This window comes from Microtus ochrogaster, chromosome 18 (assembly GCF_000317375.1).
Source record: "Microtus ochrogaster isolate Prairie Vole_2 chromosome 18, MicOch1.0, whole genome shotgun sequence".
In the NCBI taxonomy this organism is placed as follows: Eukaryota; Metazoa; Chordata; class Mammalia; order Rodentia; family Cricetidae; genus Microtus; species Microtus ochrogaster.
Genome location: NC_022020.1, coordinates 47,116,045 through 47,140,863, shown reverse-complemented (window position 1 = coordinate 47,140,863; position 24,819 = coordinate 47,116,045). Strand labels below are relative to the sequence as shown.

The 24,819-nt window shown below is 51.0% G+C and overlaps 1 protein-coding gene across 2 annotated transcripts in view; it reads left to right on the top strand.

Moving 5' to 3' along the window:
- The window catches only part of Ppargc1b (PPARG coactivator 1 beta), a 108,541-nt gene that overhangs the window by 71,912 nt on the left and 11,810 nt on the right, over positions 1-24,819 (top strand). The window contains exons 2-9 of one of the 2 annotated variants that reach the window (XM_013349582.2): positions 5,391-5,564; positions 12,155-12,367; positions 15,875-15,991; positions 16,628-17,738; positions 18,487-18,523; positions 19,070-19,131; positions 20,154-20,952; positions 23,741-23,816. In XM_013349582.2, the coding sequence (XP_013205036.1) occupies positions 5,391-5,564; positions 12,155-12,367; positions 15,875-15,991; positions 16,628-17,738; positions 18,487-18,523; positions 19,070-19,131; positions 20,154-20,952; positions 23,741-23,816 (2,589 nt within the window). The remainder of the gene's footprint in view (positions 1-5,390; positions 5,565-12,154; positions 12,368-15,874; positions 15,992-16,627; positions 17,739-18,486; positions 18,524-19,069; positions 19,132-20,153; positions 20,953-23,740; positions 23,817-24,819) is intronic. The other variant, XM_013349583.2, reaches the window with a different exon arrangement.

Sequence of the window (24,819 nt, the reverse complement as noted above, 5' to 3'; positions counted from 1 at the left end):
CCAACAAAGATACACAGGCTTCCTCCATTGAAGCCACTTCTGTGAGTCTGAAGTGAAACCTTGCAAATCCTCTGCCAGGGTCATTTCTATCCCTGGCTTGAAGAAGCCACAACCCTTTCAGATGAGGGGTGTGGCGTTGCCAGAGGAAGGGCATATGGCATAGCAAGTTGATAGGCAAGCCAATGGGGCGGGGGGGCGACAAGTTGTGCCCAGGAGGCTGGGAGCATGGTGCGCTGTTGCTGTCCCCTGACCTGTCCTTGCTCAGCCATGCGACTTGGGCCATTCCCAACCCCCAACCTAAGCCACAAATTCCCGTCTGTAAGTGTGAATATGAATGATCTTCAATATTCCTCTCACGCTCACCAACAGCACCGGCTTTTGAGAGGAAAGACTCTGGCCTCACCTCTCTGGGACCTTGGGTGGTTTAGAGATAAGGTGTTTACAGAGAAAACCAGGCTCAGTTGAGGTCAGTTAGGTAGGCCTTGATCTGGCGTGGCTAGTGTCCTCATCAAAAGGGGAGATGTAAGAGAAAGGGAGGATAGCTATCTGCAAAGTAAAGAAAGTGGACTGAGGCGGGGCAGTTCCTTCTCTTGAAAACCTTGGAGGGACCCAGATGGCGGCCTGATGACGGCCTGCTAGCCTCCAGGCTGATTCCCTTTTCTGCTGTTGATGTGCCTTGCACAGGTAGTAAGCTGTGATTGCAGCCATAGCGATAAACACAAGTAACCCCCGTGTCCCAGTCTCCTGCCCCGTACTGTGGGGGTAGCATCTACCCTCCTGGGTATGTTCTAGGACTCTGATGAGAAGGCGTATATATGAGGCACTTAGCATGGCTTTTGGCATACAGAAAGCACTCAGTAATAGCAGTGGCTATTAGTCCTGTTCTGTGACCTCTTGGCTCTGTCAGCCGAGCTTGCAGAAGGCAGGCGGCCGGGACAGGGCCAGAAAGCCCCAACTGAGACCTTTCCCAGGGAACTGGGTCACCTTAGGCACCCCCTTCAGAAGCCTCTAAATGTAGAGAGGGCCAAGAATGTCCCATTAGCAGAGCGCCTAATGGTTTTTAGCTGGAGAGCGAGCGGTCTTGGGCCTAATTGACAGGACTACTAAGCCGAGGTTCTTTATTTTTATATGCTGGCTATGCTCTGAGTATGTTGAGCTGCTTTGGGGATCAATATGTGCAGCCATCATGGGCCTTTATGGGCATTTTGTGAAGGAGGTGATGTGGTTGCCAAAGTGGGACACTCCCGAATGACCCTGAGCAGACTAATTATCCCCCTTGAGCCTCAGTTTGCACATCTGCCAAGGGAAGAAGGTAGAGCAGCTGCGTGAAGACCTCAGAGCTGCGTAAATTCTATGTGCATGCATGTGTCTTGGGGAAGAATCTTCACTGTGCTGCTTTCCCATTGGCAGTCCTGGGGACCGAACCTATAGAGCTTTGCACATGCTAAACACAGGTGCTTGCCCACTGTGCCACACCCTCCAGACCTTTTATCAGGTTCTCCACAGAGTCTCTGCCTCCCAGGGCATCCATCACCTGGACCACCACCCTTCAGGACTGCTGACTCCTGGCTGAGCTGGGGTTCTGAGACTCCTTCGATTCTGTGCTGTTTATAAAAAGCGGATGCTATGGAGGTAGCCTCCCTGAGTTCCTGGGGTAGTAGAAACACTGACCGCTGAAGGCTCTGCCAGTCAGCAGGCCCCTGCTGTCTCAGCTTCAGGGGCTCCTCCCTGTTCTCCAGGCCCTAGGTAAGGCTCTCCAGCTTGCCACCTCCTGTCTCCTGTATGCTTCCAACAGCCTAATTCGGTTGCTGTACTGATCCTACCCCCATCACACTCAGAGTAAAACCCAAATCTCCTGCAATCCCACCTGATCCAGCTTCCACCTGCCTCTTCATCCACCGCCATCGCTGCCACCCCCCAACTCCAGACAATGAGCTGCAGCCTGCTGACCTCAGCACCTCTGCGGCTCCACGTCAGCATGTGCTAGGCTCGCCCTCGCTGAGGTCTTCGCCCTGACTAATGCCCTCCTGCCTCCTCCATCACCTGGCTTCTGTCTGCTCCCTTAGGAAGCCTTACCTGCCCCCACCTCACCCCTTCAACACTCAGCTCCCAGGCTCCAAATGACCCAGCAAATCCAGACCTAATATTCATCCCAGAGAAATAAAGACATATGTCCACTAAAAGACTTACACACAATCATTCCAGACTTACAGTGGCCCATAGAAGCGAAGCAACTGACTATCCACAAAAGCCAAAGCCATCTGCATTGCCCCAGACCGACTGGACACAAAGGGAACAGAAGTGCCAAGAGGTAGCTGGGAGAACCTACCCTTAGTGGCTGCAGCGACCAAGCATAGGTGATTCAGAGCTGGCGTGGCTGGCTTACTGCAGGAATTCAGAGTTGAGGCAACATGTCTCCTGTCACCTTCAGGCTCCCCAGCAAGTCCCAGAAGCTTCTAACTGGCCTCATCACAATTCATGCAGTGGTCCTTATTCTTGAAGTTTGTATTTGAGTTCCCAACCTGAAGCCGCAGATCACACCAGACCCTGAATACTGTAGGGTTTTTTTTTTTCTATGCATACACACAAAATCTGAAGCCCTTTCTACCTTTACTACGCCCCACTCTGTGCTGCGACCTTAACTGTAAACATTTGAGGTGTGATAACAAAACCAGCTTGAATTTCTTACCCCACTCTTTGTTGTTGTTTTGTTTTGTTTTGTTTTGGTTCTGTTTTGCTTTGTTTTTCAAGACAGGGTTTCTCTGTAGCTTTGGAGCCTGTGCTGGAACTCACAATAAAGGCCAGGATGGCCTTAAACTCACAGAGATCCGCCTGCCTCTGCCTCCTCCTGAGTGCTGGGATTAAAGGCGTGCGCCACCACTGCCTGGCTCACAAATTCTTAGACCACTTCTTAGATCTTAACCCACCTTGTTACAAGACTCTTCTCTCTTCTGCTTAGAATGCTTGCCTGTCTTCGCCCCTATGAGGAGTCTGTCATGGCTCCACATTACCATGTCCTGACTGCAGCATTGTTGCTCTTGAACTTGGGGGCATTTGCTCTGAAGTAGGAGGTAACTGAACACAGCACCGCCTTGCCACAGCAGTCTGTCTGGGAGTGAGGGTGACTCTGGAGACCCTAATGGGTGGGCGGTACACCCTCTGGATACACTGGACACATGGATGACTCAGAGACTGGGTCTGACTACTTAAGACTTCATCATGCTAATCAGAATGATGCTTAATTAAAAACTTATGAATTGCTTACTTCTGGAATTTTCTGTACAGATAAATAGTGATGACTGTCATCATACTTTCTGTGTGATTCCCCCCTCAGCCCCCAGGGGTCCACCTCTGAGAGGACAGTGGTTGCTTTTGTCTGTTCCCATCCTTGGCTGTTGCTTATTCTCTAGTATGAGGTTGAGTAACTTGCAGCTCAATACTTAGGGCTACTGGGTATCTGTGTAGTGAGGAAGATGGAGAGTGGGGACGGTGGGGACTTGTCCCCGGAGCACATTTGCTGGCACAGTGCTACTTGGCCTGAGACTCAGCTGGGAATGGCCGTGTGCAGGGTCCTGGTTCCCATGCTGCCCATATAGGCAGGATTCTTGCAAAATGCCAATTAAGATATTTGACCCAAATTTGGGTAAAAAGCCCTTTTTCTGTTTCAAGTTGAGCTAATTATATACATTTATTCATAATTTATGAGGCCTAGTAAGTGGGAACAATTAGGAAAAGGCCAGGGGAAAGCCTATTTCTCTTAAGTGTCTTGTTTGCCTGCCTGTCTTTCTTTCTTTCTTTCTTTTTTCTTTCTTTCTTTCTTTCCTTCCTTCTCTCTCTCTCTCTCTCTCTCTCTCTCTCTCTCTCTCTCTCTCTCCCCCAGTCCAGTCCCACCCATCTACCATAGAACACTGCTGCTTTTATTATGAACATTGTCTTTCTCTGAGGTCACTACCCTGCCCTTAGCTGACATTTATTGAGTACTTACTGGGCTGAACTGTAACACCACCTCAATTGCCTGTAAGCCTGGTACTGTATCCATTTTATAGTGAGACAGTTGGGTTTCAGAGGGTCATGCGAATGGCCTTCCCTATCAGGCTTATGGCTGATGAGTAGAAATTTAGACTCTGGAAAGCCAGGCCTCAGCTGCCTTCCTCAGATCTGTGGTGTTCCACTGCAGTCCCATCCCGGCTGCCTAGAGGGTTTCTGAACATCAGGGAAGTCCCATAATTGGTAATGGGTGACTCTGGGTACTAGTGAGAAAATCAACAGCTTGTGACCCAGCAGAGGTGGGCTGGCCCGAGGGTCCGCATTGAAAATAAAATCCTCCAGATGGGGCTAGAGAGATGGCTCAGCAGTTAAGAGCACTGTCTGCTCTTCTAGAGGACCTGGGTTTAATTCCCAGCACCCACATGGCAGCTCATATTGTCTGTAACTCCTGTTCTGGGGGGATCTGACATCCTCAAAAAGACATACCTGTAAGCAAAAACACTGATGTACTTAAAATAAATAATTTTTTTTAAAAAAGAAAAGGAAAAAATTCCCAGGAAATGAGGATGAGCTGGCTGATGATCAGGGTGGTGCTGCTGCCAGAGTCCCCTGAAACCTCCTCCCTCCCTCACCTGGCTGCAGATGAGTGAGGGACTCTGCAGGCCTCTTCCCGTGAGCTTACATGGATGCTATCCTATAGGGGAAGCCTGCAGCATGGTTGCCATGTCCTCCCCTATGCATTGGGAGTGCCTGCTGCATGAGTCTCTTCTGCAGCTTAGGTTTTTCTCTGGCACATCTCCAAGACGATCCCTAGATCGGCCTCATTCTTTTCGATAGGACTGTGATATTCTGTAATAGAGGCGTGTTATGGTTTTCTTTCCAACTTATCTTCTAGGTGGTCTTCCACACTTCAGACATTATAAATAATCCCCCAACACGCCTGTGGACTTAGGTGTCTCACGAAAGCTTGGGAATCACTCAGTGTCAGACATTGTTAGCTTCTTGTTCTGTTCTGTGATTATTAAAAAAGGACATTAGCCATGAGGCATTGCGTTCCAGGTGAGGGGCACTTATATAAAATGGTAACTGTTTACTGGCGCTAATAAAGTTTTCAGCAAAGCAGTCCTCGTGAGAGGAAAGACATGCTGTGCAGGCAGGGCCTTGAGGGATGTGTAGGAGTACAGAGGGAAAGGAAGGAGGGTAGCGGGGCTTTGTGCTGCAGAGCCCACCTTATCTTCTAGTAGGCTCAATAAGGAATGAGGCAGATCTTTACACTTATTGGTTATTTGGCAAATTTGGGTCTTGGTAGAGGGTCCAGATCAACAACCCTATGAATGAGCAGGTTCCTGGCTGGGTGTGGCCACAGTCAGCTCTGACCACCTCTTTCCCTCCTGTCTCCTCAGGGTGGGGAATCCGGGGAGGAACAGCTGTGTGCTGACCTGCCAGAGCTCGACCTCTCCCAGCTGGACACCAGTGACTTTGACTCAGCCGCGTGCTTCGGGGAGCTGCAGTGGTGCCCGGAGACCTCAGAGACAGAGCCCAGCCAGTACAGCCCTGATGACGCCGAGCTCTTCCAGGTGGGACCCCCCCGCCCCTGATTCCCATGCTGTGCCCTAAACAACAGCCCCAGAAATACAAAGCCGACCTGCTTTCCGAGCCAGGACTTTATGACTAGGCCTCTGGGATGGGGCTTGTGGTACTGAGTGTCTCTGCAGTACTGTTTCTGCCTCACTCTGTCCTCCCAGCAGCTCTTACCGGAAAGAGCCCCCAGAGGTTCAACCAAACCAGCCATTCTGCAGAGTACTCTCAGTCCCAGTGGCTTGGGCACCCAGCCCCAGGCACATGATGGCTAGCGTTCCTTTTAAGAAGGCTTCTTCAAGAGACTAATAGCATGAGATGTCTGGGCTGTTCTGCAAAACAAAGCAAGTTCTACAGACATTTGCTTGTGTGTGTTGGTTGAGGCAGGGGATGCACTGCATGGATACAGATGAAGTAAGACTCACCGTGTTGAAGCTGAGGCAGGTTCCTAGGCTCAGTGTGCCCCTGTGGTGGTTAGGCAGCACTGTACCGCACGCATGTGGGCTTGTAAGCCATTGTGCATCTCAGACAGTCCTGCAGAGGGAGCTTGTCTGTCCTTCCAGAGCGGCCTGTCAAGCCCTCGGTTTGTCAGGAGCTGAGGTCATCAGTAAGTAGACTCAAAGTCTGGAGGAGGAGACATCCCTAGATTAGCAAACATATAAGTCAACAGTAGGGACTCCCAGGGTACAGGGCAGAGGATGGCTGGAGGCTGGTGTCAGGAAAAGGCCTCTTGTACTTAGCAGGGGAGCAGGGAATGGAAGGGCAGAAGCAGTGATCCTGGAACAGCCCCTGGGAGTTTGCAGTGCTGGGAAGGAAGGATAGGTAATCGGGACCTCACCATGGAGTCCTGTGCATAGTACGCGTTTTCCTTGAGAGGGTTCTAACGTATAAATTGTATATTGTTAATCACTCATTTTATGGGCGAGGAAAATAAAGCTCAGAGAGCTGGAGTGATGGGTTCAAGGTCACACAGCAAGGAAGGATCAGGGCAAAGGTTCTAATTTGAGCCCACAACCTGTACTGCTATATGGAATTCCTTTACCAATCTTGTGAGAGCTGGCCCTGGCCCTGTCTGGCTCCATCTGAGATCTTTCTGTCTCTGTCTCTGTCTCTGTGTGTGTGTGTGTGTGTGTGTGTGTGTATGCATGCATATGGAGGTCAGAGGACCACCTCTGTGATTCCTCAGGCATCATATATCTTGCTTTTTGTGTTTGTTTTAGAGACAGGGCCTCACCATGTATTGCCTAGAAATCACCTGTTTCCACTTGCCAATCCTGGAATAACAAGTACATGGTACATGCTGCCACTCTTCCTTCCTTCCTTCCTTCCTTCCTTCCTTCCTTCCTTCCTTCCTTCCTTCCTTCCTTCCTCCCTCCTCCTCTCCCCCTCCCTCCCTCCCTCCCCCCCCCCCTCTGCCACTCTTCCTTCCTTCCTTCCTTCCTTCCTTCCTTCCTTCCTTCCTTCCTTCCTTCCTTCCTTCCTCCCTCCTCCTCTCCCCCTCCCTCCCTCCCTCCTTCCTTCCTTCCTTTGTTTTAAACATGAGCCTTAAACTCAGTCCTCTTGCTCACAAGGCAAATGCTTTACTGTCTCACCAGCCTTCTCCATTAAACAAACAAACTCTGAACTTAAACACGGTGCCAAAACAACGTTGCTCCCCTCTCTCTTAGGGAACAGATGTTTTTCAAAAAGGCTTTCAGATTGCAGAGAGCTCATGTAAGAGTGGGGTCAGCGTGCTGCTGGAGACCAAACCGGGGAGACTACACAGGCCCCACACCTACTGCTCCTAGCCAGAGCCTCGGCAGTCCTCGGGAGATGTCATGTCACGGGTGCGATGAGCTCAGAGCTGAAGGAGCCTGAGGAGGCTCCCAGCTCAGTGAGCAGTCAGTCCTCACAGTGGGCTGAGCGCTTACACCAGGACCTCTCCCCTTCACGCCCACTTCCCCCGGCCATTGCACACAGCTGCACCTGCTGCACAGGTGATGATGTGACTAGAGTCTGTCACCATCACTGTCTGTGTGGCATCCCTCCACCCCTTCGTGAACTCTGGGGCTGTGTTCTCAGTTTGCATATTGTACCCTGGGACTTTACCCTGGCTGTGTCTAGCATTGTGCCCAGCCCTAATAAATAGTCACCATATAAATAAAGCCATGGGTTACCCCTCCTGATCACTTCTGCTCATGGACACTCATCTCTGTCTGTGCTCTCCCTGAAGACAATGGTTTGCTCATTTCTGAAATCTTGGCACATGGTAAGGGTCCAGTTAGTAGGTGTTATGACCTCTTTTAAAACCATGAACTGAGACCCAGGGTCCATTGGTTCTGATCCTCCTTCTGCCATTAACTTAGACAGTTTCATCCTGTGAGGGGGGCACAATGGAGTCAGTGCCCTGTTCTGACAATCTAATGGCACCGTTGCTACAGCAACAAACTAAGAGAAAGGAGAGCAAGCTATTGTACTGAGGGTTGACAAGATTTGGGGACATGGGCATTGCTTTCCATTTTCTGTATGTCCCAAAGTCTTGGGACCCGGGTATGACAGGCACTTAGTGAACGTTCTTAGAATAGGCAGATGATTGGTTATTTCATCCTATGCGGCCTTGGCAAGCTTCCTTTTACAGGGCCTCAGTTTCCCTATGTGAGGAATGAAGAGGGAACAGGGGCTGTATCACTATTTCTTGGTGTGGTAAGGATAGAGGACGTCACCAGTCCTTAAAGATGCTGGGAATTTGTGGACCCTCTTAGAAGGGCATGCTGGGCCGTGGGTGACTTCCTCAGTGTCTACAAACTCACGAAGGCTTCCTTGGACAGGCAGGGATCTCTGTGTGTTCTTTTGGCTCTCTGTGCTGCTCTGTCCCATTCCTTCAAGCCACTCCCATCCCCAAATGGAGCATTTCACTCAGGTTTCTGCAAGGCTCCTTTTCCTCCAGCCTGAGATGAGCCGGGGAAGGCTGGGGGCGGGGCAAGTCTATTAATATCCCTTTCTCAGCTGATTAACTCTCCATTAATTTTCACTCTGCTTCTAAGCCGAGCAGGGGGAGCAAGCTAATGGGCCCAGGCAGGATGAGGTGGCCAGCTCCAATGATATCAAAAGGCGCCTATAGGGCAGCCAGGAGGCCTGGAAGGAGCGACAGCAGCGTGGGGAAGGTGGCCCTTCTCCTAACCCCACCCAGCCATTCCAGAGCTAGGCAGCTCAGGGAGAGGGATCAAGGAACAAGTCTTTTGTTAGTCTCTGAGGCTTACACCCAGCCTCGTCATGGTCTCTGCCATTTTGTGCTCCTCTCCACCCCATGCCTGTGCTCTGTAAGTTAGGGTTCTCGCATCCGTGGCCCTGCCCTGGCTTGCTATGTGACTTTGGCAGGCCTTTGTTCTGGGGCTTCAGCCCACCTGTGGAAAGAATGGCAGGCAGGCTTCCCAAGGAGCCCTAGCTGTAACTGGTTGAGGTTGTTGCCTAGAGCCCGCCTATGTTACCAGAGCTCTGGCATGAAGTCATCCATGCAGCAGATGAGCTAGAACACGCATACCGCTTGTCTGACGCCCCGGCCACTGGAAAGCCCTTACATTCTGTTATGTGCGATAATTTATGGCACCCTGGGAATTCTCATTCCTCCGAGTACTGATGACGTCATTCCGAGTGACTAGAACCCAAGAAACTGAAGTCAGTCTGTCTCCCTGTTGCTCCCGATCGGTTTCCTTCGCTCAGCAATTTTGCTGCTTCTCAGACCCCAGACTTGGAACTAGGAGAGGCCCTGGGGTTATGTCTCCCCTTGTGCAGATTTAGGGCCACCCTGGTGGCAGAGTTCCGTTTGGTCATCCCCTAAATATCACTGGGTCCAAGCCCCAGGTTCTTAATTCCCCATCGAGTTAGCAAGTGTTCTGGAAATAGAGCATTGTGAAGTCTTGCCTGAGGATTGGGGGAGTCTTTCTGGTGGGGGTCAGTCACTTGAATCCCCATAGCTTCAGAGTCCACAGAGCCCTGGTTCAGATCCACTAACAACTTCTTTTGACTTTATTTTTTATTCTTAGCTCTGTTCTAAAAATTACAAACACATTTATTCTCCTCTCCCCGAGTCCCCGTTTGAGTTACTCAGCTGCTGCCCTGACTGGAAGGTTATGGCCTAAACAGATTCAATGCAGCTGAAAGGCCATCACGAGATGTGTATTTCAGATGAACTTCCTGAAGAAAAGATAAACAGCTAGGCCCGGGATGGGAAAGCATGCCTCAGAAGGGAGCATGTGACAGCATGTGCTCCTGCCAGCAGAGACCCAGGGAATCAGGGTTTCTGACTGCTTGGCCAAATCTAGAAGCAGTGTGGTCTGTGGCCCCAGCCTCAAGCTTGGGACCCAAGTGAGGCAACTCAGGGGTTGGAGAGGGCAGGGAAGGCGGGGTTCTGGTCCATCTGTGCACCAGTTTTCTCTGCAAAATGGAGATTAGAATCATGCTCCCCTCAAAAGGGTGTTGTGTGAGCTCCTAGATGCTACCGACAGAGCTTTCCAGTTCCTCTCAAGCCTAGGCCATTACCCTAGGTCTCCCCTTAGCCTGAGCCTTGTTTTCTCAGCCTTTTGCTTTAAGTGTCGGCTGTTCAGAGAAAGTTCCTGGCCACTCTAGGCAGCCTGCAATCTTCTTGGATTTGTTGTTGTTGTTGTTGCTGCTGCTGTTTGTTTTGTTTGCTTGTTAGTTTGTTTAGCTATCCCAGCATCCCCTGGCTTCCTCCAGCCCCTCTCCAGCTCTGAAAGGTACTCCCTTGTTCTCCTGTCCAGCTCCACTCATCAGCAAAAGCCAGACTCTAGGAGGGCAGGGGTGTGGTGTTCTGGGTGTGCTGGATGCAGCGCAGCATATGATGGGAAGGGAAGGAAGGGCGTGAGGTGGGGACTGACTCGCGTCGCTGTCACTGGAATGGTGGCTGCTATGGAATATTTGAAGATGTGTTACGTTCGTTTATGCAGTGGAATGTTTGTTTAATGATTCAAGGATGGGTTGCATTCTTTTTGTCTGGTTTTGTTTTTTCAACACAGGGTTTCTCTATGTCACAGCCCTAGCTGTCCTGGAACTTGCTCTGTAGACCAGGCTGGCCTCAAATTCACAGAGATCGCCTGCCTCTGCCTCCCAGAGTGGTGCTATTAAAGGCGTGCACCATCACTGCCCAGATGTGTTGCATTCTTTTTTTTTAATATTTTTTATGGTTTATTTAATTTTATTTTATGTGCATTGGTGTGAAGGTGTCAGATCCCCTGCAACTGGATCTTCAGACAGTTGTAAGCTGCCATGTGGGTACTGGGAATTGAACCCGGGTCCCCTGGAAGAGCAGTCAGTACTCTGAACCACTGAACCATCTCTCCAGCCCCTGAGTTGCATTCTTTAATGCTGCATTTGTTTATCTCTATGAAGATGTGTTGCTTTGCCTGTCTAAAACACCTGATTGGTCTAATAAAGACCTGAGTGGCCAATGGCTAGGCAGGAAAGATAAGTAGATGGGACTACCAGGCAGAGAGAATAGAGGAACAAGAGGGAGGAGCTAGAAAAGGAGAAGGAGAAGAGCCAACCATTCAGCCATACTGTCTGCTACAGAGTAAGAAAGAAAAAGGGGAATAGAGAATAGAGAAAAGAATAAGCCTGGAGGCAAAAGGTAGATAGAATAATTTAAGTTTTAAAAAAAGCTGCCTAGAAAAAAAGCCAAGCTTAGGCTGTGCAGTGATGGTGTGTGCCTTTAATCCTCAAGAAGCAGAGGCAGACAGAGCTCTGTGAGTTTGGTCTACACGAGCAAGTTCCAGGACAGGCACCAAAGCTACACAGAGAAAACCTATCTCTAAAAACAAAAACAAAATAAGCCAAGCTAAGGCCAGGCATTCATAAGAAAACAAACCAACAGTAAGTGGCGGTATAGTTAGCAGGTATAGCATAGCAAGGTAAGTGCTTGCTTTGTGTCAGGTACTGCATCTAAGCACCTTACCTGTGACCACCCCCCACCAGCTTTCCCTCGCCCCCCACTCCTCTTGGAGTGAGTCCTGTCTGGTATCTATGTGGCAGGTGAGGGCTAACTTACCCAAGAACCCACAGTTGGTAAGTGTGGTCTCTGTGAGTCAGCAGCTTCAGAGCCCAGCACCCGGGCCTCTCCCTGAGCAAGCCAAGAGAACAAGCCCCAGGACCCCATTGAAAGCCCAAGCAGGCTTCCAGTGCTGTAGTTGTGATATCCACAGTTGGGCTCTGCCCAGTCCAGGCCTCCAGGGTCAAGGGGCTGAGACCCTGCTGCCAATGATGGAGAGGACCCGAGTCTCTGACAGAAGAGGCAGGTATTTTCAGGCAGGCTGCCTTCTGCCCAGGTCACAGCTCAAGGAGCAGCAGAGCCAAGACTGAGACTCCAGGCAAGGCCCTTCCCATAGCCTGCTTATCAAAATCTGCGGTCCTCAGAGCTGACAACCTCTTTACTGAGTTTGTGATGTTCCAGGAATATGGAACAGATTTGTCAGGTTAAGGGATGGGGTGGGGTGGCAAGTAGGCAGTGGTGGTTTATCGGGGTACACAGAACAGCTGAGTCTCCCACAGCGGCTAACTCCCCCCCCCCCCCCCCCGCCCCGTTGTCTCTTCCATCCAGATTGATAGTGAGAATGAAGCTCTCTTGGCTGCGCTCACCAAGACCCTGGATGACATCCCCGAAGATGATGTGGGGCTGGCTGCCTTCCCGGGGCTGGATGAAGGAGACACACCATCCTGTGACCCAGCTTCACCTGCCCCCTTATCTGCGCCCCCCAGCCCCGCCCTGGAGAGGCTTCTGTCCCCAGTGTCTGAAGTGGATGAGCTTTCTATGGTGAGGACTGTGGCCTCGGGCTGTTGTCAGGTTGTCCCACGCTGTCAGTTCCAGCTCAGTCAGGGTCCCTGAGCGCCAGCACATGGCTTCTGCGGAGAGCCTGGAGTGCGAGGTCTCGCCGGGCCTTCACCCTTCCTGCCTGGACAGTGGCGTTAGGCTTGGTTCTATTTCTGTTTTAAACCTTAAAATTACACACAAACATTTTCACGGTGATAGCACACAGAGGAGAAAAACCCAAGCAGGAAACAGAAACGTGGACAGTTAAAAGCAAAACCTTCCTAGCCCTCTCACAATTGCCTTCCCCAGAAGTAACCATGGTTACTGATCTGTTACATGACTTTCCTCTTCACCTTTTTTTTTTTTCGAACTACAAAACCAGCAGAGCCTACGTTATAAACTGTTCTGCACCTTTCTCCCTCGGAGCAGTGTGTTCTGGAAAGTCTTCAGATGAGGGTGTGGGGCTTTGCCTCCTCCTGGGTGGCTGTGTGGTACTTCCAGGTAAGGATGTGTCATCATGTAACCAACTGTTCCCCTGCTGACTGATGGACATCCGTTGTCAACCCCTCCATTGCCACTCACAGTACTGAAATCATTGGTTGCCCTGTATGAGTCCGTAAATTCTAGAAATGCAAATTCTGGCTCATTATACTTTGAAGAGGTCGTGCCAGTTTTCACACCAACAAGTGTAAATTAAATGTATGTGGAGATGTGGCAGTAGAGACCAGCGCTAACTGGTCTTGCAAGGGTCTGGACCTCCCAACTTATTGAGGACACTTGCCTTGGATTCTGGCTCAGACTACCAAAGCTTTGTATGAATGCGGGGCTTCCTTCCACTTTCTGTAACTGCCACTTCTAGTGTTGCTGAGACTCACCTGGAGATCTAGAGCCTGTCAGAGCTGGAGGGCTCTCAGATCCTGGAAAGGCCCTCCATGAGCATCGAGTTCTGCTCTGGGGAAAGTAAGGCCTGGGGGAGGAGTCTCATGGCAGGTCGTCATGCCAACCAAGTTAGACCCCATGTGTACTGACTTGTGCACTAGGGTGCCATGCCTTCTCTTCTGCAGCCTTTGGGGCCCAGGGCACTGGGGGGAACATTTACCAAGTGTCTGCTATGTTCCAATACATACTGTGTTCCAGCTCCCATTATGGCTTCCTCTTGTGGGGTCCCGCAGCCTTCCAGACTGAAAGAGACTGCTTTGATTTGAATTTCAGCCTTCCAATGAGAGCTTGTGGGTCCTCAGGCACACACCCTATCAATGACTCAGCTTTCTGATCCCTGGGAGTAGATAATAGGGCCCGGGTCAAAGGCTGTCGGGAGAATTACAGTGGGTAATACCGGGCAATATTTAGAACAGTGCCTAACGTATAGGCCCACCTAAGACACACTGGCTGAGTCAGAGCCTGACTAGGCCATTAGTAGGAAGAATTCTCAGTGTTATTTCTGTACCAGGCCACTGCAGGAAACTTTGTGAAGGGAGAGAGCAACCCCTGCTGGTCACAGGTTGTCCTAGTCCTGAGCCTTCAATTCTGCCTACTTTGCATACTGGTTGCCCGATTGATTCTGTTTCCCCACACTGGGTTAGGCTTATGGAAAGCAGACTAAATGTCAAGTCTTCCGGCATAATAATAGTTCTGGGGGGGGGGGGCAGGGCGGGGCAGAGAAGTCACACAGATCCTAGGCCTTGCCTTGAATTCCAAAGAACTTGCCTGTGTGGACTTGGGCGACTAGTGAGCCTCTCTTGTAGTTCCGCATATCGTGAGGTCAGTAGTGTCTCTCAGGGTTGGACTCTCAGAGGTGTTTTTAAAAAGTGTCAGATCCAGTGGTTTTGGGTGCCCCCCCCCCGCCCCTTGTATCAGGGCAGAGAAGAAAATAGGTTGCTCGGGGTGTTGCCTGCAACGGGGCTGAAGTGACTAGAACCAGATCTAGTCCCTGTTGGCCCAGGGTGCAGAGTGGTATGTACGTGCATGCGTGTGTGCGTGTGTGTGTGCGCATGAGCGTGGTGTTTGCAGTCTAGGTAATCTCTAGCTACTCGGAGTTCAGGTGTCGTCTTTCTCTAACTCTTGGGTCTTTGGGGCTCTCCGCTGGGGTACTAGGAAGGCATGCTCCCCAGGAGGCACCTGGTGCTATCATACAAGACACTTCCTGCCTTGTTCTCACTCTTGGCTGGAGTGGAGGAGCCTGTTTTTCTTCAGCCTCTGCACTCTCAAGGTGGATGAACTGTGCCCCTGCCAGCGGGAGAGCTTCAACAGTATTTCAAAAGCTGTCTGAGGACTAGAGGGGGGTAGCTCAATAGGTGGAGTACTTGCCCGGCACATAGGAAGCCCATAAAACTGGGTGTGATGGTTTATGCAGGCCTGAAATCTCAGCATGTAGAAGGTAGAGGCAGGAAGCTCAGAAGTTCAGGTCATCCTTGACTATAAAATTTGAGGCCAGCCTGGGATAGGGGTGACCCTGTGCAAACGAAACCTTAATCTTATGATTTTACTAATAAAGACTCGGGAGTCAGATGCTGAGTTGAAAACCTGCTAGTTCAGAGAGGCCAGGAGCTGATCTTCCTCCTTAGCTGACAACATCCCAGAAAGAGAACTTCTCTTTTGCCATCCAAACCAAAAAGGGTCCCAAACTCAAAGTCTTACCCTACTACTTCCTGTGCATTTCCCTATTTGTTTTCCTGACTCCCTCTTGCTCTCTATGGCCACTTCCTGGCAACTAGTTGCTGGCTCCGCCTCTTGACCCAAGGTTGATTGTACTTAATTAGTGTAATCTCGGGGTTTACAGTGTGCTAAGGTATCCCAACAACACTGCCCCCACACGCATGCAGATGAAAAAATAGGTGAAGAAAGGACAAACTAAAATTTAGCATTCTTTTACTTGTATAGAAGCAGTTGAGTGTGTTGGAGGTAACATGCACCATGTGTGTGTGTGTGTGTGTGTGTGTGTGTGTGTGTGTGTGTGTGTATTCTTGTATGATTAAAAGCCCACCTCATGAAGGCTCACAGGAAAGTAATGGAAGTTGCCTCTAGAGAAAGGACCTTGAGAAGGAAGGAGATTTGCTTTTAATTGTCTACCTTTTAGTATTTCACACACACACACACATACACACACCATTTATGAGTACTGTGTATTTAGTTAAAGAAATAAATTTTTAAATGTCATGGACAGAGGAGAACCTATATTGAGCATCGTTTTGGTCTCTAACCTCTCCATCTGCGTGTCTATGTATACATACATGTCTGTCTATTACAGGCACACGGAATGAACTGACATTGTCCTCACAGTGAAATGAGCAGGCAGCACCCAGACCTGCTCTTCTGGGTCACTGACTTTGCTCTCTGTGGAATAATGGTGTTTGGGAGTTTGGTAGACGTCAATTTCTTTTCTGCATTACCTAGCTCCTTGGGGTCTCTGGCCCTGGCCAGGGCATAGTCGGCTGGCATGTGGTGCCCTGTGTCTCGGAGTGTGCTTGGCCCTAGCCTCTCCCCCCTCTTCCCCTCTTCCCCTCTTCCCAGCTGCAGAAGCTCCTCCTGACCACATCCTCCCCAACAGCAAGCTCTGACGCTCTGAAGGAGGAGGCCACCTGGTCCCAGGCCAGCCTCAGGTCCAGAAGCCAGCGGCCTTGTGTCAAGGTATTTCTGCATATGCTCAGAGATGACCTGAGCCCCCAGGTGGCTGTCACCCATGGCTAGGAGTGGCAGATTCAGTCAACCTGAGTTTCTCCCTCTGTCCTCACACAGCCCTGACTGAGGCAAAATCCTGGGTATTACTTCTTGGAAGCAGCATAGTTGGAGGCTCTGAAAAGGACCCTGCACTTTCCCACATTCGAGTGTTTTGGCCTGTGAGGTTTGACACAGATCTTGGCACGCACTAGAGCAGGGGACAGATGGGGACAGGATCATCACTGGCTGTAGAGGTCATTGTCCATTTCATACTGAGGTTTTCGGATTTCTTTTCTGAGGAGTTGCTGGCCACTTTAAAACGTGGCGTACAAAAGATGACACCCTTACCTGTCCTCACCCTGTTCTTTTTGTTGAAGGATCTGCAGAGGCTCCAAGGTTGGGAGCCCTGTAGAAGTCTGGCGGCCACTTTCTTCCTCAGCAATTCAGTTTGCCAGGACCAGCCCTGCTGGAGACTGGGGGTGAAGTGAAGGAACAGGCCATTCCCACGGTCCTGAGAAAAGATGCTGGGTCTGCTGGCTTCCAGAACAGGCAGAGGGAGAAGCATTGCTCCCCTCCCTGCTCACCGTGGCCTATTTCCTTCTCCAGGCGGATGGCATCCAGGACAAGAAGATCCCCATGCCGCGGTCTCAGAGTCGGCCTTGTACAGAACTGCATAAGCACCTCACCTCGGTGCTGCCCTGCCCCAAAGTGAAAACTCCAACCCCACGCCCAAGTACTCAGCTCCTCTCCAAGGAGGATGAGGAGGTGGGGGAGGATTGCCCGAGCCCCTGGCCAGCTCCAGCCTCTCCCCAAGACTCCCTAGCACAGGACAGGGCTAGCCCCAGCTGTGCCCAGGCTCCCCAGGAGGATGTGAGGTCCATGGTACAACTCATTCGCTACATGCACACCTACTGCCTGCCCCAGAGGAAGCTGCCCCAATGGGCCCCAGAGCTGGTCCCCCAGCCCTGCAGCAGCCCCTCCAGGCAGGTCCCACCCCGGTCCCGGCATCCCCCCAAAGCCACCTGGACTGAGTTCTCTATCCTAAGGGAACTTCTGGCTCAAGATGTCCTCTGTGATGTCAGCAAGCCCTACCGCCTGGCCACGCCTGTCTATGCTTCCCTCACACCCCAGTCCAGGCCCAAGCCCCCCAAAGACAGTCAGCCCTCCCCTGCCCACTCTACCATGGCAGAAGAGGTGAGAATCACAGCTTCCCCTAAGAGCACTGGGCCTAGACCCAGCCTGCGTCCTCTGAGGCTGGAGGTGAAGCGGGATGTCAGTCAACCTACCAGGCAAAAGCAGGAGGAAGATGAGGAAGAAGAAGAAGAAGAAGAAGAAGAAGAAGAAGAAGAGGAGGAGGAGGAAGAAAAAGAGGAGGAGGAAGAGGAGTGGGGCAGGAAGAGACCAGGCCGTGGCCTGCCATGGACCAAACTAGGGAGGAAACTGGACAGCTCTGTGTGCCCCGTGCGGCGTTCCAGGAGACTGAATCCAGAGCTGGGCCCCTGGCTAACATACACTGATGAGCCCCTAGGTGCTCTGCCTTCGATGTGCCTGGCTACAGAGACCCACAACCTGGAGGAGGAACTGGGCAGCCTCACAGATGATAGTCAAGACCAGCAGCTCCCCCAGGGATCCCAGATCCCAGTCCTGGAAAGCCCCTGTGAGAGTGGGTGTGGGGACACAGATGAGGACCCAAGCTGCCCACGGCCCCCTTCCAGAGGTAGTCTGTGGTCCACAAGAAAGGGTGGGGTGGGCATAGCATCCCTACTGGGAGCTGGGATCTCTGCATTCAAGTCCTCAGTTTTATGTATTGGATGAGGTTCCGTCTGCTCTCCACTGCCCTTTCTGTACAATGGGGTATTGGGCAGATCTTCTACACCTGCTCTTCGAGATTTTCATCATGCCTATCAAAGCACTGCCTAGTGAATAAAGAACAGGAGGCCTGCCTCCTTGGGGATAGAGAAGAAGGTCATTAAAATAGTAAACCAAGCTAGGCATGTTGATAAACACAATACTTAGGCAGGGTCAGGAAGATAGAGTTTGAAACCAGCCTGGGCTACATATGCAGATCTGTTCCAAATAGAAAGCAGAGACTGAGGACCTAGGCTCAGAGCTGTTTAGTGAAAGATCCCTCTCCAGAACCATCTAGAATCACAGCTTGGGCCCTGGGGCCTCAAGCTCAGAATGTCTGGCCATTGTTTGGCCAGCAAGGGTTGCCTAGCCCATCCCTTATTTCTGCAAAGAAAGGAGATCTACTGGCTGGGACCCAGCAATGCAAGGTGTATTTGAATTGCTCCTGACCATTTCCCTAGATGGCCAAGGCCATGTGTCATGTAAAAGAGCAGCTGTGCATGGTGCCCCTGGAAATGTGAGGACCCCCCCACACACACACAGGGGAGAGTGTTCATGGTGATGTATATGGGGAGTCTTATCCCTTATTCTCTCTTTCTTCTTTTATGTCTTTTCAGACTCCCCCAGGTGCCTCATGCTGGCCTTGTCACAAAGGTAGATTTTTTTTTTAAAGAAATTATTGGTATATTATTCTGTGAGATTAAGATGTGTGCATTTGGGTGGGAGGTCATCAGCCCCCGAGCCCTGCCCTGATCGCCATCTCGAGCCCTCAAGATCCAGACTCCTTCCAAATGGAGCGTGTTTTAAGGAGGTAGCCTCCTCAAGCTGAGAGGAAAGATGGAGGGTTGACCCATTTCATAAGCTGTTGTCTCCAGGACTCTGAAGAGTCTTCTTTGGGGTGGGGGTACTGGAGGCTGCCAATGCTGTCAGATAGGAGCAAGTCCCTTCCCTTTCTGGGTCTCAGTTGCTCCATCTATAAAACAAGGAATCTATACCAGTCTTTGCCTATACTTCCCCCAAACCGCAGCTTGAGTTTCCTTAACAGCCAGGATAGGGCCCCTCAGCAAGTTCTCTCTAGGCCCCTTTCCGTGACAGAACCAGGGTCTATCATTGAGTCCTTTGCTCCCCCTAAAAGTCTAGGGCTTTGGAAGCCTTCTACTGACCAGTCTCTTCCCTTTCTGTCCCCTCTGCCTCTACCAGCGACCCTCTTGGCAAGAAGAGCTATGAGGAGTCCTTGACGGTGGAGCTTTGTGGCACGGCAGGTGAGCTAGGGGTTCGGCTGGTGGGGTGCCTGTGGGGAGCTGGCAAGGCCCTGGGCAGGAGCACTTCTGACCTCTGCCTCATGAGCTACCTACCCTAGCATTGAGATGCGTGGGGAGCATGCTGGGAAGAGGGTCAAGGCCCAGGGCCAGCCCTTCCACTGCTGGTACCAGCAGCAGAGGTAATGCTGAGGTCAGGAAACATAGACACAGCTCTGGAGGAGACTGCAGTCTGGTGAGGCTAACCCCTCAGGAGCATGGTTTGCCATGTGCTCATTTCAAAGTATGAGCAGAAACTCTGCTGACGTAAGAGGGCCAGTGTGGCCTGGTCAGACTGTGGTGTACTCAGCACAGGGGGCCACTGAAGGGTTGAAGGCCCAGCAGGCATTGGGAAGACAAACAAAGAAGGGTGTTCTTAGCCAAAGAATTGGTGTAAGTAAAGGTATGACAGAACAGAAGTACAGGGTATAGTTGTGGTCCCCTGGTCTAGCCAAAAGGAACAAGTGGGGATGAAGAAAGAACATCCCCAAAGGACCAAAACATAGAGGTGCCTAGTTCCTACTTTATAGGCTTTGGAAGAGAGAAAGGAGTCGGCATTTTAGCAAGTCCCTGAGGTGCACTGGGAAGAACGGACGACAGAGGCAGAGCCAGTAGCATCAGGGACACTGAGGATGTGGTCTTACCAGTGGTACCTGCCTGTTCTGTGCTGGGGTACTTCTGAGCCAGGACTCTTTACACAATTAGCTGTAAGGCAAGGACAGATATCTCTGACCTGGACACCTTAGCTGCCATTGCCAAGTCTCAAAGGGATGGCCAATGCCTCTCATCTCATGCTAGCTCCTAAGAACAGGAGGATTCTAGGCCTGCATACAGGCTTAGGCGTGGTGACCAGTTAGTGACGAATGCCATCCACCTGTAGGAATGTTGTAGCAGGCAGCCACTTGTTTGTCCTCTCAAACGGAGCTCTTACTGTCCTCTGAGGAGACCTGCCATTCCCTCACCTGTCTCTCCTCTTGCCTGGGTAGGACTCACTCCACCCACCACACCTCCATATAAGCCCATGGAGGAGGACCCCTTCAAGCCGGACACCAAGCACAGCCCAGGCCAAGACACAGCTCCCAGCCTCCCCTCCCCTGAGGCTCTTCAGCTCCCAGCCACCCCAGGGGCCTCCCACAAGCTGCCCAAGAGGCACCCTGAGCGAAGTGAGCTCCTGTCCCATCTGCAGCATGCCACGGCCCAGCCAGTGTCCCAGGCTGGGCAGAAGCGTCCCTTCTCCTGCTCCTTTGGAGACCATGATTACTGCCAGGTGCTCAGGCCAGAGGCTGCCCTGCAGAGGAAGGTGCTGCGGTCCTGGGAGCCAGTTGGGGTCCATCTTGATGACTGGCCCCAGCAGGGTGCCTCCTTGCCGACTGAAACAAAGACCCCTAGGAGGGAGGCAGAGCAGAACTGTGACTCTACCCCTAAGGACAGCATGCAGCTGAGAGACCATGAGATCCGTGCCAGCCTCACAAAGCACTTTGGGCTGCTGGAGACCGCTCTGGAGGACGAAGACCTGGCTTCGTGTAAAAGCCCCGAGTACGACACCGTGTTTGAGGACGACAGCAGCAGCAGTGGCGAGAGCAGCTTCCTGCTGGAGGAGGAAGAGGAGGGCAGGGAGGAGGAGGATGAAGGAGAGGACTCAGGGGTCAGCCCTCCCTGCTCTGACCACTGCCCCTACCAGAGCCCACCCAGTAAGGCCAGCCGGCAGCTCTGTTCCCGCAGCCGCTCCAGTTCTGGTTCCTCGTCCTGTAGCTCCTGGTCACCAGCCACCCGGAAGAGCTTCAGGTATGCTTGGTGGCCCTGGGGAGATGGGTACCTGAGCAGCCACTAGGTGCCAGACGGGGAGAACCCTAGGAATTTGCTTTGAAACTGAGTTGCATCTTCACGTGAGGCCCCAGCCCTAATCAGAAGCCCATAAGATGGGCTCCTCAAGCACCAGGCTGTCTGAACCAAGTCAAGGCTGGCAGGGTCTATTGCAAAGGAAGAATCCTTACCTCCTGGCCACCTGCCCTGCCGCTTTAGGTCCTAATGACCCTGAGCCTTGTTTTCTGCTTCATATTTGTCAAGAGATTTTTTTTTAATACAAACAACTATTTGTAGTTGTATTATACAACTACAAATAGTTGTAGTAACTATTTTTAAATAGTTAAAAAGCAACTTGCGGTTAATGTGTTAAAGAAGAGTGGATGTAATTTCAGCCTATGCTCTGAAAAGCACCCCGCTGAAAGCAGTGCTGAAGTTTATCTCCAGCTTGGCCTTGCATTATTTGCTGCCGTGAGCGGACCCTTAAAGACCCATGGGAGCCATGGAGCATTGGGAGCCCTTTTGAGCATCCTGTCTTTGAGCCCTGGACCTGGAAAGGGGTTTCTATTGCCGTGATAAAACACAACAAGCCAGGCGGTGGTGGATGCACGCCTTTAATCCCAGCCCTTGGAAGGCAGAAGCAGGCAGATCTCTGTGAGTTTGAGGCCAACTTGGTCTACAAAGTAAGTTTCAGGACGGTCAGGGCTGTTACACGGAGGAATCTTGTCTCGAAAAACCAAACCAAACAAACAAACAAAACAAAAACACTGTGACAGGAAGCAACTGGGAGAGAAGTAAGGGTTTAGTTCATTTTCCAACTCTCTGGTCACACTCCATCACCGAGAGGAATCAAGAATTCGAGGCAAAAACCTTGAATTTGGCAGATTTGTGGGAGAGCAGCTCCTACTTGCTTTGATCACAGCAGGTAGTGGGACCAGCTTTGTCTTTGGGAGGCTCTCAGCTCTGTGCTTAAGGTTGTCTGGGTGGCCACTAGATGGTACTCTTCAGCCTGGAGCAGAGCTATGGAGTTGGTGAGGGTGTGGGTGGATTTGTTAAGATGCTGCTGCTGCTGCTGCTGCATCAGGAATATGCTGAGTATCTGAGTCTGTGGGTGTGGCTAATTTGCCTTCCTAAAAAGCTTTCAAACTCTGAGGTCAGAATTCAGACATAGATGCCTTTCCTTAGATTCAGCTTTATGTGCACACATCTCTACTCTTAGCTCTTCGAGGACCCCAAGAAAGCTAAAGCCACTCTCCTCATCAAACTACATTTTAGAGGGTTCACAAAGAATGCCCCACAGACCTGTGTCAAAAAGTGTTGAGTTTAGCATTAGCTACAGATGGCTTCCCCAAGGTTTCGCTTACAAGCCGCCAGCACAGTGGTCTCGCAAAACCCTTCAAGGCTTGCTAGCAGGTTCTTTTATCCTTTCCTGGGAATCTGCCAAAACATCCCTTCACCCTGAAGGTTTGTTCCTAATGCCACCGAAGTTTCCCCAGTGTTGAACCCATCCACCAGGGCAGCCCTAGAGTTCTTGAGTACTTCTTTTCCACCTGGCCCATGAGTTTGAACAGGGTCTGCACTCCAGAGCCCCAGAAGCTGAGACCAGACCTTCCTTGAGACTATAGATTTCCTGCTTCCTCTTCTCAGATGTAGGCCCGGTGTAGGTATAGCAGTTTCTGTTCACTGGAGAGGGTGACTCGGTTTCCCCAGTTCCTGCTCAACTGCCCATAGAGCTATATATCTGAAAAGCCTGGACAACCACCCCACAGTCTTCCCTAAACCAACTTTCTTTCCCTTGGCTATCAAGAAATCATGGAGGCTTGCTGAACAATGCCAACTTAATCCCCTGACTTCCAGCCTCCATATGGAAGGGAAGGCCCGCCAACTGTAGTCTCAATGAATGATAGTCCTTGACCAAAGAGCGCTTGAAAGCTAGTGAGTCACATTGCCTTCTGTTATTTAGTTAAGCATCTCAGATGCAGTCAGAGGACACACATCTTTCTCATCCCCGTTTTATAAATGAGGAAACCGAGGCCAGAGAAGATAAATAAAAAAAAATGAGCGGTACTAATCTAAGCATTTAAGTGATTTTTATTTACTGCTCACAGACGACCAAGGAGGAGGGCACAGTTGGGTATATTATATACCTGTTTTGCCCATGAAGAAGTGCGTCGAGAGGATTGGTTGGCTGACCCAAGGTCACCCTCTGCAGGGAGGTAGTAGAACAGGGCTTAAGCTGTGTGCCTCAAATGCTCATCCTCTTCTCCTCTATGCTGTATGTTTTTAAAGACTCATGTGGGGAAGGGCAGGCCATGGGTAGAGCTGCATCCCCATGTGGACAAGAGTAGATGTCGAGTTTTACAATGGACAAGGCTGCTCCAGGGCTGGAGTAGGAACCATCAGAGGGCAGTGGTTCTAGAGCAGACCTGATACCAGCTCTGGCTTCTCCCATTTCTAATTTTGGGCAAGTCCGAGCTGGACCTTGAACCTTGCTCGGACTTTGTTTTGGAAAATGGAAATATAAAATATAAATATGTAAGACCTGGGATTTTTTTTTCTATTCAGTCAATAAGACAAGGAAGTAAAAGGTTTTCTATCCCTGACAGTAGAGAGAAGGGTGAGGCTTGGAAGGTCAGGTACCAGGTGAGTCCCAGGACTCTCAGCCTGGGAGCCAGCGGAGGACACCTGACCAGTGTACAGTCCCACAGAGTTGGGGCTGGGTTTCTGCCGGAGTGAGACTGAGTACTATATCTGGCTTGTTTACTGACAGACGTGAGAGCAGAGGTCCCTGTTCAGACGGAACTCCACGTGCCCGGCATGCCAGGAAGCGGCAGGAAAAGGCCATCGTAAGTGATCTGGGGTCTCTGGGCCTAGAGCAGATGGGGGCAAGCCAGGGACATCAGGAAATGCTAAGCCCACCAGCCTTCTACCTCTGCCTAGGGAATAATGGACCGTAGCCTGCATGGAGGACATAACTAGGTGTCTTATTTGAAAATAACAAGGGTAGGCAAAAGCCACTAAAGGTAGCACCATGCAAAGCCAGCACTTGAGTGACCTTGGTATACAGACAGAAGGTGGTGGAGGTCAAGTAGAGATAGGCTGGGCAGACCAGGTCACAGGCTGTACCTTTTGTGTGTCCTTGGACAGCGGCCAGTGTCCTTGAGCCTCACTTTATTCATCCGGACACAGAAGAATAGGGCCTTCTGCTTCATAAGGGTCCTTCAATAGGGCGATTCCATCTTCCAAACACCTGGAGGATCCTTTTAGAGCCTGTCCCTAGATGCCAGGGCTGCCCACCAAGCTGTCCTGGGAGCCTGCCAGTTACATCATCCCCCTAGAAAGGAGGGAGGGGAGCTATAACAGAAACACAACAGGACAAGCAGCCTCCCTGGTTGCCATGCTTCGGAAGGTGGGTGCGTGGGTGCACAGGCTGTGCAACAGGTACTTAAGACTACAGGTAAAGCCAGGTACTCAGGAGGCAGAGACAGGCAGATTTCTGGGAGTTCACGGCCAGCCTGGTCTACAGAGCAAGTTCCAGGACATCCAGGGCTGTTACACAGAGAAACCCTGTCACAAAACAAAGATCAAAACAACAACAACAACAACAGCAACAAAAATTACAGGTAAATCCAGGCATGGTGATATATGCTTTTAATCCCAGCGCTCAGGAGGCAGAGGCAGGCCAATCTCTGTGAGTTCAAGGCCAGCCTGGTCTAGAAGAGCTAGTTCTAGGACAGGCTCCAAAGCTACAGAGAAATCCTGTCTTGAAAAAAACAAAACAGGGGCTGGAGAGATGGCTCAGTGGTTAAGAGCATTGCCTGCTCTTCCAAAGGTCCTGAGTTCAATTCC